The 12868-nt window shown below is 32.7% G+C and overlaps 2 protein-coding genes across 2 annotated transcripts; one reads left to right on the forward strand and one right to left on the reverse strand.

The window, feature by feature from the left end:
- Positions 1-258: 258 nt before the first annotated feature.
- Positions 259-3192, reverse strand: LOC125814820 (uncharacterized). Its single transcript, XM_049494262.1, has 5 exons — positions 3125-3192; positions 2316-2400; positions 1821-1900; positions 922-1711; positions 259-768 (listed from the first exon to the last, which is right to left on the reverse strand). Exons 1-5 carry the CDS (start codon positions 3190-3192, stop codon positions 259-261), a joined length of 1533 nt encoding a protein of 510 aa, XP_049350219.1.
- A 6022-nt stretch (positions 3193-9214) lies between these two features.
- Positions 9215-10390, forward strand: LOC125814791 (F-box/kelch-repeat protein At3g23880-like). Its single transcript, XM_049494235.1, has one exon. It carries the CDS (start codon positions 9215-9217, stop codon positions 10388-10390), a length of 1176 nt encoding a protein of 391 aa, XP_049350192.1.
- Positions 10391-12868: the final 2478 nt, after the last annotated feature.

Raw genomic sequence — 12868 nt, forward strand, 5'->3', positions numbered from 1 at the left:
TTGTCAGATACAGACACATATTTGCTATGGGGATTGTAGGGAGGTTCTATTGGTTTGCGTCCCAACCCTTTCTTTCCATTGAAACTTTGATTGGACAGATTAGAGAGTATCTTATAGGAGTCAGTCCATTTTAGGGAGTGACTTAATTCTTCCTTGACCTTACTCAGATCCTTTCTCAGTTGAGAATTTGTGTCAAGAGAAGCGACTAACTTAGACTCAGAATTTTTTAGCTTTTCTTCCAGTTCTTCCTAAAAAATGCTAAAGCTTTCTCTTCCCACCTACTGAGTTTCCAGGGTTCTTCTCAGGTGTTATGTTACTAGTTTCTAGAGTTCCTATCCTTTCACTAATTTCAGCAACTTGAGACATGAGAGCAGAATTCTTAGCTTCACAGAAACTTAATTTTTTATTCAACATTAAGTTTTCAGTGGTTCGTTCATCAACACAGTCAATAAGCAGAGCAGCAAGCTTCCTCAAGTTTTCAATAGGCAGATTATCTAGATCATCTTTAAGATAAAAAAGAGTTACCTCGTCTAAATCCTCTTTATCATCAGAATTTGCCATTAAGGAGAAAATAGAGTTGGAAATGCTTTCATCATCTTCAATGGCCATCATTGAAACATCCTCATGACACTCTACATATTCTTCTGATTCACTTGAGTCATTTCCCCACACAGCAAAGGCTTTTCTCACCAACTGATCTGCAGGTGCCTTCCTTTGAGCATGGTCTGGGACCAAGTCCCTCTTGCGAGGTCTGGTGTTATGAGTTTCCTGCTTTTGACAAGGCTTGCCACACTTATGGAAAAGATCATTTGCAGTAGCAGTTCTGCTGGAATGGGTTTTCTTTTGGAAGCCTCCATGCTTCTTTAAGATCTTCTAAAATCTTTTAGTGACATATGTCATCTCATCCTCCTTTTCAGTCACCTCACTTTGAGATATTTTCAAAGCAATGGACTTCTCCTTCTTTCCTTCCTTCACAGTTATCCCTTGTTTCTTGTTCATCTCGTAGGTCTGAAGATTCCCAATCAGTTCATCCATAGGAAGCGTCATTAAATCTTTGGCCTTTGTTATGGCATCCACCTTGCTTTCCCAAGATTTTGGAAGCACCTTGAGGATCTTGCGAATTTGCTTATAGACAGGAATAGGCTCACCCAAACCTCTCAGCTCGTTGGTGATAGAGGTGAATCTTGAGTTCATCTCAAAGATGGTTTCCCCTTCCTTCATAATGAATTTTTCATACTGAGTGGTAAGCATATCAACCTTAGACTCTTTTACTCGCTGAGTTCCTTCATGGGCTGTTTGAAGACAATCCCATATCTCCTTGGCAGTCTCACAAGCAGAAATCCTGTTGTACTCATCTGCTCCAATTCCACACACCAAAATCTTCTTTGCTTTGTAGTTCTTTTCTATCTTTTTCCTATCTGCCTCATTGTAGTCCTTTCTGGTTTTGACAACAGTGGTGGTAAGCTCCTCATCCTTCATCTCCTTTGTAGGAATATATGGTCCATTAAGAATGATGTCCCATAACTCAGAGTCATCAGCGTTGATGTAGTCGTGCATTCGATTATTCCACCATCCATAGTATTGTCCATTAAAACGCGGTGGCCCGGTGGAAGATTGTCCTTCCTCCATATTGAGTGGAGCAGCCATTCCTTCAGGATCCTTTCTTTTCTTGGTGTTAACCAACTGAAAAGTCAAGCTTTGATACCACTTGCTGGAATGTATGCGTCCACCAGTATCAATGGAACCAGGTCCTCAGCACAGTTGAAACTAAAACAGTAAAGAACAAGTGCTGAAAAGTAAAGATTGACAAGAGAGTTTACGTGGAAACCTCCTTGCTCAAGGGAGTAAAACTACGACCTGGCCTGCCAGGACTTTTAGAACTGCTTTTCACTAATCTTCTCTAAGCAAAAGTAAAAGCCAGTTACAAACCAAGATTATCCTACTAATCCCAACTCTAAGTAACACCTCCTATTACTTAGACGAGCTAGAGTAGATACCACACTACCCACTATACTAATCCTATCCAGATTAATATAGATTTTAGAGTAAGAACCAAGTTAACTCTAACTCAGAACTCACAATGATTCACACAAGTTGAAACTTTTCTTATCACAACGAAACGAATCCTACAATGTAAGCACTATTACAAGCAAACAAAATAACAGCTGGTACAAGAAGCTCTTGAAGCTATCGATCAAATCCCTTGTTGTTCTTGAAGCTTAAAAAAAACTTTTTCCCTTTTGAATGAATGAATGATAATGTTGTTTGTTGTTTGATATACACCATGAAGAAATACTACCAAACGTACAATCAACCTCATCACTTCTGATTGGTGGAGTACTCTGCAGCTCACTAACTTTCTGACGCAGACAACTTTCCAGCTGTCCAGCACTTTGACCACTGGACGAGTATTCATACTCTGCAGAGGACCAGGTCCCTACACTTGTGAGGAGATCATCAAAACATCAAGGAACATAAGAATTTATCAATACATAACCGCTGTTTCTGAAGGGCAAGCATATTCAAAAAAGTTATTCTGAATTAGCACATTGCAGGAATTCAAAGATGTCGAGCCTAAACAACTTTGAGCAAAGATGCTCCATTTTGTACTAAGTTGTCTATCTCTGTCATATACTAATACAAACTTAATATAGTTTATTAATGCATTCAAGCAGCTATTTATTCCTTAAATCTTTCCTCGTTGGTGATCTTTAATGCATTCAGAACAGGCAAACTACATTCGATGTTCTGTTATTCTCTTCAGTTCATGTGAATTTACTATTCTAGTTTCATTTTAAGGCCTCAAAGTACGTATGTAGTGTGTCGAAAAGAGAAGTTAAGTTGCATATAGTTTTGTCTTAGACTAGTAATTTATGTGACGTGTGCGTCTTTTCTTAATTGGTAGGAGGAGATAGAACCATAAAGCATTCTTTTAATGCAAAAATCCTTTGATGATTCAGTCGTTGTCTATCTTTTCAATATTCTGTTCAAATTAAAATAGAGCAGGATCATGAGTGTACGACATAATAACAGTCGGCTATATCATTGACTGCTTGTTAGGAAGAACCATGGACATGATGATGTGAGGTTCATTGTTTTTAAATATGAACAAAAGAGAATTGACCTCTCTGGATCAATAATGTCCTTAATCTGCCAAGGACCATGCATTTTGTTGTTGATCAGGTTAACCATCAGTTAGGAGTTACTATATATACCGATGATACAGTTAAGACCCTTGAGCATACGTAACTTCAAAGTTACTATACATATGATGACACGAGTCATGGTTGCTATAGATCCGCTTCCGTTAAGGAGAAACTGTAACTAGTACTTTCGGTCCAAATACTATAAACAAGAGCATGTAGTAGGGATACTGTCATGAATCATTTCAAACATAAAAAAAGATATTTTCACTTCACCTGGTGTTATGGCAGAGTTATGTACTTAACCAGTGAAACCTTACTGCCAAGTGTTTTCAGTGGACATTGTGCATTCTGATTGATGTTTCTGTACTACTGTTAAGAAATTCAAACCTCAAGCTCGAGAACGTAGTTTTACGGCTCCTGCAAATACATTGGTGCACTTCCTTCAATGCAGGTGTGATAACAGGAATCCAATGGCTCTGCACACATAATTTACTCCCTAAAATCTATATTATTGAATGACCAATTTAACCCTATTGCCTCTAGGTTAAAGTAGATAATAGATACTCCATCGGTTCCTTGTTAGTTGTCATGTATATTAAGAAAATACTTGTTCAAAAAGAGTTGTCAATTTAAACAATTTACCACCCCAAGTTATGATGAGTGTAAGAGCCTGTTTGGATTGGCTTAAAAAAAAGGAGCTTTTAAGTCAAAAATAAAAAATCAAACTGAAATGACTTTTAAGTCAAAAAATAAAAAGTAGGGGAGACCTACTTTTGGTTTCTGACCTATTTTAAGTCATTTTTGACTTATTTTAAGTCATTTTTCTACCTTGCCAAACACTTCGTAATTTATTTTAAGTCATTTTGAACTTGTTTTTTATATTTGTCAAACACTTTCAAAAGTAAAAAATGGACTTAAAAGTAGGTTTGACCGATTTTTAAGCCAATCCAAACGGGCTCTAAGTCCTAAGTACAGCTTTAGAGCTTGTAGTCTTAGCTCTTTATTTAATGAGTCTGTTGTGTTTCGATTGAAGATTCTGTCAATGGATGCATTTGTCTTGTCAGTCGGGATACACAAATTTGTCTATGGAATCCATCAATTAGAAAGTACAAGAAATTGTCTTATCCTAAAATTACCTTGGTCGAGTATATGGTTTTGGATATGATGTTTATAAGCTAGTGGTTATCTTTAGCATTCACAGACATAAAGTTCAGTTCAAATTGAGGTGAAAATATCATATATATATATATACATAAAGAACCCTAGGCCCGCCTATGTGGCGCCACCACAAACTAGAATTCCCTTTTAATTTATTTATTTTCAAAATTAGCATTTTCCTTTCATGAAAAGTTGTGACTTTTATGAAACGTTGTACCTTTTATGAAGAGTTGTGACTTTTATGAAAATTTATGACGTTTATGAAAAGTTATGACTTTTATGAAATGTTATGACTTTTAGGAAGAGTTATCACTTTTATGAAAAGTTGTGACCTTTTCGAAGGGTTATAACTTTTCCAAAGAGTTGTGACATTTCTGATGAGACACAATAAGCATTTGTTCACACTACCTTTTGTTGTCTATAAATAGAGGGATTTTCTCTCATTTTCAAACAACAAAAAATCTAATCTTCTTCTTCTTCTTCTTCTTCTTCTTCTTCTTCTTCTTCTTCTTCTGCACACAGACATAGATAACTACAAAATAAATTAATTGCTCATATTCTATATGAAATATGGACAGATTCTCAAGTTTACTACAAGTTGTAAATATTTTTCTTGAAGTAGTAAATGTGTTTCTCAACACTGCGATTGGAATAGAAGTGTAGTTTCAAATTGAACTCCATCAGTATGTTATGTTGATTATTAAAAAACACTCAAACAAACTGAATAGTTTTGTGTAATATTTTTTTCCCTTTCAAGTATATATAATAAGTTCAATTGTTGTCCAATATGATGATACATTCTCCCTTTGATTTTTCATTTTAATAATTAATTATGATACATTTAAATGAGAAATTTTAAAATGATATATGTAAAGCAAAAGGTAGGGTTGAACTTTTTACACGTTAGAATAATAATATTTGTTCACTTTTTTAAGCCTTTTAAAATTTATTTATCCTTTCACCAACGATTATTCATTTATTAGAAAATTTAATATCTCAGGTTGATGTTCATTTGATTCCCCAAAAAATATCAAATAGTAACACTTCTCGAAAGACAAATGATAAATTATAAAATCAAATTAAAGAAGATTGATTGAAGGATAAATTATAAGATGTTATATTTTCCTTTACATTATTAATGTTTGTTATTATGTAATCTTGTATGTAAGATAAAATAGTGTTTTAGTTCTAATGGCAGATAAGTTAAAAGTATTATTTTATAAATTCTCGTGTGAAGCGCGGGTAATTTTACTAGTATATATAAAAGAGAACCTCAGGTCCGCCTACATGGCACCACCACAAACCATGATTCCCTTTTAATTTATATATTTCCAAAACTATCCTTCCCTTTTCATGAAAAGTTGCGACTTTTACGAAGAGTTGCGATTTTTCTGAAAAGTTGTGACTTTTATGAAAGACTGTGAACTTTTCGAAAAGTTGTAACTTTTCCAAAGAGTTGTGACCTTTCCAATAAGGCACAATAAGTATTTTTTCACACTACCCTTTGTTGTCTATAAATAGAGGGATTACCTCTCATTTTAAACAATGAAAATTCTGAACTTCTTCTTTTTCTTCTACAGCACAATTAAATATTCGTGTACTTTGCTCATGTTGAGTGGCTCACTGACAACGTTATTTTTGTATCAATACATTGGTGAATAGAATCGTTCTATTCAGTGAGGATTTATTCCTTTAAATTTCAGGTACTAAAGGGGAATAATTTCATTAAAGGGACATTGTGCACTCAATGGGCTCAATTTTTTCCTTTCTATTTTCATTCTATTGTTATAGATCCTGATATATTTTTTATAGTCATTAATCTATGCTTATATTATTAATTTTTGTTTTTGAGTACATGTTTTAAAATTTGTTGTTTATGTTTCTGCAAAGCTATTGTTATAAGTATTTTTTGGTATAAATTAAATAACACACATTAATTGAGTATTCACGCAAGTTTTCTCTACTGCAATTGTTGAAGGTACAATAAAAAAATCCCTTAAAGATCTATACTACCATCTCTTGAAGACAAAATTCAAATTTGGTATGCCATTGTAAGGACATAAAGACCTTAAAAACCTTATCGTACCTTGATGTGCGAAGTGAACTAGGAAAAGAAGACAAGAATTAATAACTTTTGACATGATGTGCCAAATGACCTATAGAGGAATTTGACTTTGACTGGAGCCTCTTTTAATCCCAAAGACATAGATAAATACACAAGTGTTTCATAGAAGTGTAGTTTCAAATTGAACTCCATCACACTGGTACGTTGATTTTTAAAAAGCACCCAAACAAACGGAATCCTTTTGTGTAATATCTTTTTCTTTCAAGTATATATGATAAGTTGAATTGTTGTCCAATATGATACATTCTTCCTTTAATTTTCCATTTTAATAATTTCTTATGATATATTTAAATGTGAAACTATAAAATGATATATGTAAAACAAAAGGTAGGGCTGAACTTTCTACACATTAAAATTAGAATATTTGTTCACTTTTTTAGGTCTTTTAAAATGTATTTATCCCTTCAAAAATGATTATTTATTTATTAGAAAATTTAATATCTCAGGTTGATGTATATTTGATTTCCCAAATATATCAAATAGTAACACTTCCTGGAAGCAAAATGATAACTTATGAAATTATTAATGTTCGTGACTACCTAATCTTGTATGTAAGATAATATAGTGTTTTAATTTTAATGACGGATAGGTCTTAAGTATTATTTTATAAATTTCGTGATATTAAATTCTCACGCGAGGCGCGGGTAATTTTACTAGTATAATCTATAGAGTGATTTGCGAAGAACTGTTGATAATTATCGATGTTTGGTGCCACAATAACAGTCAAGTAAGTTTGTGAATGGAAAACTTCATTGGAATACTAATAGGTAGAATATCCTTGTTTCATCTGGGCTACCAACCCGAGGAGATCAATTATCCTCTATACTAACCCAACATCTCAAAAACTATTCGTTAGGATCCATAACTACTATTTGTCCATTGGAATAGCGCACCTTGTCCATATAGACAGGGGCGGATTTAGACACTGTCACGTGACACGGTTTCGTTGATTTTTTTTACCGAATATACCTATATTAAAAATAAATAAAAAAACAACTAAAGGGTAAAAAACTTTACAGGGCAATCCTTGCAACATAATGTAGCTAGCTCATATGGCAGACGCGCCACAGTCTTTACGCGACGTCACGGGTTCGATTCCCAGGGGGTACGTTTTTCTTTCTGTGTTTTTTATTCACTTTTTCTGTTTGTTTTATTCACATTTTAATTTTTTCTTTTCTTAAAATTATTAAATTTTTGTTTTAAATTCAAAACAATAGGTCCCTTCATTAAAAACCTACCCACCCACTTAAATTCATTCAAAATCTAACATTTTTTTTTTTAGAATTAATATAAAACTCAAAATCTCCTTTATCAATTAGAGTTATAGTTAAATAAAAATAGTGTTGACTCCTTAAATCCTTGTATTAGTATATTTCTGACTTGTGAGTTTGTTCAATTTTCTTTCCGTTCTTGTTCATCAATCATTGTTATTTGCCTCTCGAATCTCCACATCAGATTAATATTTTTTTGCTATTCTATTTTTTTTTATTATGTGTTTGAATTTTTATTCTTATATGTTCATAACAATAATTTTATGTTTTACATTTTTTTTTTTAAAGATGTTAATCATTTATTTGCAATGCAATCTCATGTTGAATAATGTTGTATAAAACTTTATTTAATAATATGAAGATGTGAATGGTTTAATTTAAAATTTTATAATATTATCTAATTAAATGAGGCCTCCAAGAGGCCTAAAATAAAACTTTCATTGATTTTCTTCTTGAGCCATTTTAGTCCTTTTAATGGTGACATCGCTTTGAAAAAATCGTGCGTACACCCACTGCATATAGACCCAAACACAAATAGGAACAAATGTGATTTATTAGCCGAAAACCTTTCAATATCATCATCTCATATATAGAGGTACATCAATTTGTCCACAAGTTTGAAAACCATGTTTAAAGTTATTAAATATATAGATGTCCTTCCTTTTTCCTAGGGTATCGTAATGATATACTTCAGTTGTTTTTAATTTATATTCTTCAATTGCAGTGTTGCACTTCAATAATCGATCGGAACCCCTTAATTTTTTTGAGAAAAAAAAAGTAAAAAACTGATGGTCTCTGTCAATTTTCTTTTTAGAAAAAATTATTATAGTTGTCGTACATTTTTGCATTAAAAAATAATTAAGAAAATCAATGAAAACCGAACCGACCGAGTGTATCAGTTATTTTTTTTCCCGATATTACCGGAAAGCATGTGATAATACAAAGCTTTAAAGATTGGTGTATTATTTATTTTGGAAAACTTACATAAATATACTATAAATAAAAAAATATTTACCATTAATAGCAATATCATTTTTTTTCACTTGATCACTTTTAATACATTTATAATACACTTATAATACAATGTGTCAACTTCTTATCAAACAAGCATAATATATTTTTAAAAACAGTTATAATACATATATATTGCATACTTAATTTACTTTTAATACATATTGCAGATTTAACATAATACTGCTATGTATTGCTATAAATGGAAATAAGTAAAAAATATCGCTAAAATCAGTAACTACGAAGTATTTGGGGATAAAGAGAAGTCTAAGAATTACGAAATATTGTGCGCTACACCTTTATTTAGACACATTTATTTTGAATTATTAACTGTTTTATAAATTTTATTTCAAAATAATTAAAAATTATATGGGAATAGTTTGACTCTTATTAGGAATTAACGGAAATAAATTGATAAAAGGAGTTGTATACGAATAGGGTTTTAGTATATGTACAGAGAGATTCATATAAGTAAAATCAATTCTCAATTTTCATCAACCACCATGGAAAATTCAATTCCTGTTCTGCCAGAAGAACTTGTTACTGAAATCCTTTCGAGGCTTCCGGTAAAATCCCTCTTGAAATTCATGTGCGTTTCAAAATCTTGGCTTGCTTTGATTTCTAGCCCTGAATTTGTCAAAACTCATCTCAGCTTAAATGCTAATAACAACGAATACACCTGCCATAAGGTTATGATGTTTGAACGTACTGCCTACACTTTTCGAGATTGTAGTGTTAGCTCTTTATTTAATAACTCATTTCGAGATTGTAGTGTTAGCTCTTTATTTAATAACTCATCGATCAGGGCAAACAACTTGGATTATCCCAGGCAAGTTCCATGTTGTTTTAATATGGTAGGTTCTGTGAATGGATTGATTTGTCTTGTTAGTCAACTGAAGGAATTCTTTCTATGGAATCCATCAATTAGAAAGTATAAGAAGTTGTCTGATTGTAAAACTAAAACTAATTTCGTGTATTCCGTATATGGTTTTGGATATGATGAGTTCCATGATGATTATAAGGTAGTCGTTATTTTTATCATTGGCAGAGATGACTTTTCACTTCAAATTGAGGTAAAAGAATATAGTCTAAAAATCGATTCTTGGAGAATGGTTGATAATTGTCCAAGTATCACACCGCTACAGCAGTCAGGTATGTTTGTAAATGGGAAACTTCATTGGGTTAGTGTTATTGATCTTAAACAAAGCATCATTTCTTTCGATTTGGCTTATGGGAAATGGGGAGAGATGGAACTACCCTGTTATTGGAAAGGAGGAAGAGGTGAGGTTTTGAGCTTGGGAAGTGATCGTTTGGTCTTTTGTGATTATGACGAAACATATATGTTAGATGTTTGGCTTATGAAGGAGTATGGGGTTAAAGAATCTTGGATGAAGATGTTTACCATCAAGATTTCAAAGGATCAATTGGTGTATGGATTTCTTGGGCAAAGACGTGTACACATGGCAAGTGGAAGTGAAATTTTGGTTGTATTTGGATCAAGTTTCATGATATACAATACAAAGGGTGACCCGCTCAGATCTTCAAAGATTATTGAGGCTAATAATTGGGACGAGGCGGAAATCTACATTGAAAGCCTAGTTTGTCCTTTCTCTACAGTAGGGACTGAGGATGCAACAAAAATGGGACTGAAAAGCTCTGGTTGCGGAACAATGAAATAACTTGTAAGAGTACTTTCTTGTCAAGTGTTGTTGAATTATGCTTATTTTAAAACTTGTTAGTCATTTTCCCTTATGCTCTATTTTCAAGTAACAATAATTTTGTCTTCAACTTCATGCAAAATGGCGCTGGAAATTGTTTCTCTTATTTGAGCAGTGTTTCGAGAATATGTTATAGCTCTAGACTTTGTAAAAAACAAAGAAGTGCGATCTAGGACGACTTCATTTTTATTTTTTACTGAAAAAAACTTAACTAGGAAAACCAGAGGAATCTCGTCAATTCTTGTACAAAGATTAAGGTCGGGTAAAGTATCTAGTTTTTGGTTTTCCCTTGCTGCGAATAGCTAAGTGTTCGGTTTCTTGTGGGCTAGTTTTGGTCTTCCCTTGCTGCTAATTGGTTAATTGTCTTTTCTTCGGAACTATCTTCTCTTCTTTCACTTTATTAGTAACAATAACATAAGAAAGACGGCATTGCAAGGAGAGAGTATTTTAGGAAGCTCGTAGGATTGTTGTAACAGAAGGTTTCCTTCCCTTGAATGCCTGCTGTGTGTGTAATCAAGCTGAGGTTGATCTGCTAATTACAGATGAAGTAAATGCTATTTCTCCCTTTTAATTGTTCATGTTTCCATTTTTTTTATGGTTTCTGCAAATTTATTAAACTAATCATCCTTGTAGGGGAGCACGTAATGCGCACCAGAAAGATGCATAACCCCTGTTTCTCCCGTTTTCCAAAACGAACTGAGGATACAACAGGAATGAAGGTTGCAGAAGCTCAAATGGACACAATTGTTCAAGTAGCGGATCCCATCTTGTTTGGGACTGAGACATAGTCATAGTTGCTATGATATATAGTTTCGAGTTTTTCCTTTGCTGCTAATATCTACCTTTCTGTTTCTGTTCTGAACTTGTTTTGGTGTTTTTCTACTGCTAATCAGTAGTCTGTTGATTGTTGTCCTTCTCTATAACAACAGAGTTATTGCTTGTCATTTGACATATCAGTGAGGTGCTCTGTGAATTGCTATGTTTAATGTACTATACTTTTGTGAAGTGAAACCTAGCCAACAAGCTGAAACCTATGTTGTTCGGACTCTTTAAAAATGTCATCGCACAAATGTTGGATCTGTTGACACGGTGCATACTGTGATATTTTTGAAGTGTCCGAGCAATATAAACAAACTATCAAGAGGCTTGGAACCGTGAAGATTTCAGTAATTAGCCTCCAGTATGAACAAGTAAAGCAAATGCTAGCAATTATTTTTGCTCATCTTTTCAAAATTTTATGATTCTACAACAACAACATACTCCATGTAATTCTACAAGTGATGTTTGGTGTGGTGGTGCATACGCGGACTTTACCCTTACCTTGTGACGGATGGAGAAATTTCACGAATAGCCGTTTTTAGAGCTGGTAAGAAAAAAAAATTGTCCCCATTTATATTACAAAAAAACATTGAAAAATACTCGCTTTGTCCCTAATTACTTGTCCACTTTTGAATTGACACACCTATTAAGAAAACAACAATTGACATAGTGAGTTTACCATTTTACCTCTATTAATTATAAAGTGTGTGAATTAAAAACTAAGATTTTCAAGAAGTTCTACCTTTTTCAAAATAATTAATTGATGGTATAATAGGTAAAAAAATTGTCCTTTCTTTATTTGTCAAAATGGACAAATAAAAAAGGAAAATTGGACAAATAATTAGAGACAGAGAGAGTAAATATTTTCAACACAAATAAAATTTGGACAAATATTGTGCACTTTGAAAAAGCACAAAAGCATAATGAGTTGTAGACAATAGCATGATATTTATGTAGGGACGAGGACCATTATTTGCGGATAATATATCAAATAAAAAAAAATCTTGCTTAGTTAATTAATCTTTTCACGGATAATATATATATATAGTGATGGAACCAAAATTCTACTAAGAGGTGTCAAAATATAAAGAAGTAAAATCGCATAGAAGCCAAGGAGTGTAAATATGTAATATATATACATTAAAAATATTTTTATTTTAGCTACACTGTATTTTTCCAACGAAGGATTGTCGATCGACACCCCTCAACTACATGTGGCTATGCCACTATATATATATAGGGAGAAAAACCTAACTATACAATTTAAACACCCAAATTACTCCTATATAACAGTAATTTGACTTTTCATCGGCATAGCAATAAAATCCTTACAAAACAGAACAAAACTTTTTTTAAAAAAAATACCAAAATATAATAAAGGAGTAATTTTTTCTTAAAGAGTATTTTCTAGTCTCAAGCCAAAAAAATACAAGATATTTTCTAGAAAATATTTTTCATTCACCAACCAAACATTAAAAAATATTTTTCAGATAATATTTTCTACTCACCAATCAAACATGAGAAAATAAATTAGAAATCCACTTGTTTTCCAAGAAATTAAACATTTTTTAGGAAAATATTTTCCTTCATACCAAACACACCCTTTGAAACAGATTGGAA

Source organism: Solanum verrucosum, unplaced genomic scaffold, assembly GCF_900185275.1.
Source record: "Solanum verrucosum unplaced genomic scaffold, falcon-dt-bn FXZP01000351.1, whole genome shotgun sequence".
Lineage (NCBI taxonomy): Eukaryota > Viridiplantae > Streptophyta > Magnoliopsida > Solanales > Solanaceae > Solanum > Solanum verrucosum.

Bases quoted from the DNA above. Each gene is read 5' to 3' on its own strand.
- LOC125814820 (XM_049494262.1), bottom strand. From the start codon at position 3,192: ATGGTTAACCTGATCAACAACAAAATGCATGGTCCTTGGCAGATTAAG. The intron at 1,901-2,315 runs GTTGATTGTACG...ACTTTTGCTTAG, and splicing joins CACCAATCAGAAGTGATGAG to AGAAGATTAGTGAAAAGCAG. The intron at 1,712-1,820 runs GTAAACTCTCTT...CATACATTCCAG, and splicing joins TTGAGCAAGGAGGTTTCCAC to CAAGTGGTATCAAAGCTTGA.
- LOC125814791 (XM_049494235.1), top strand. From the start codon at position 9,215: ATGGAAAATTCAATTCCTGTTCTGCCAGAAGAACTTGTTACTGAAATC.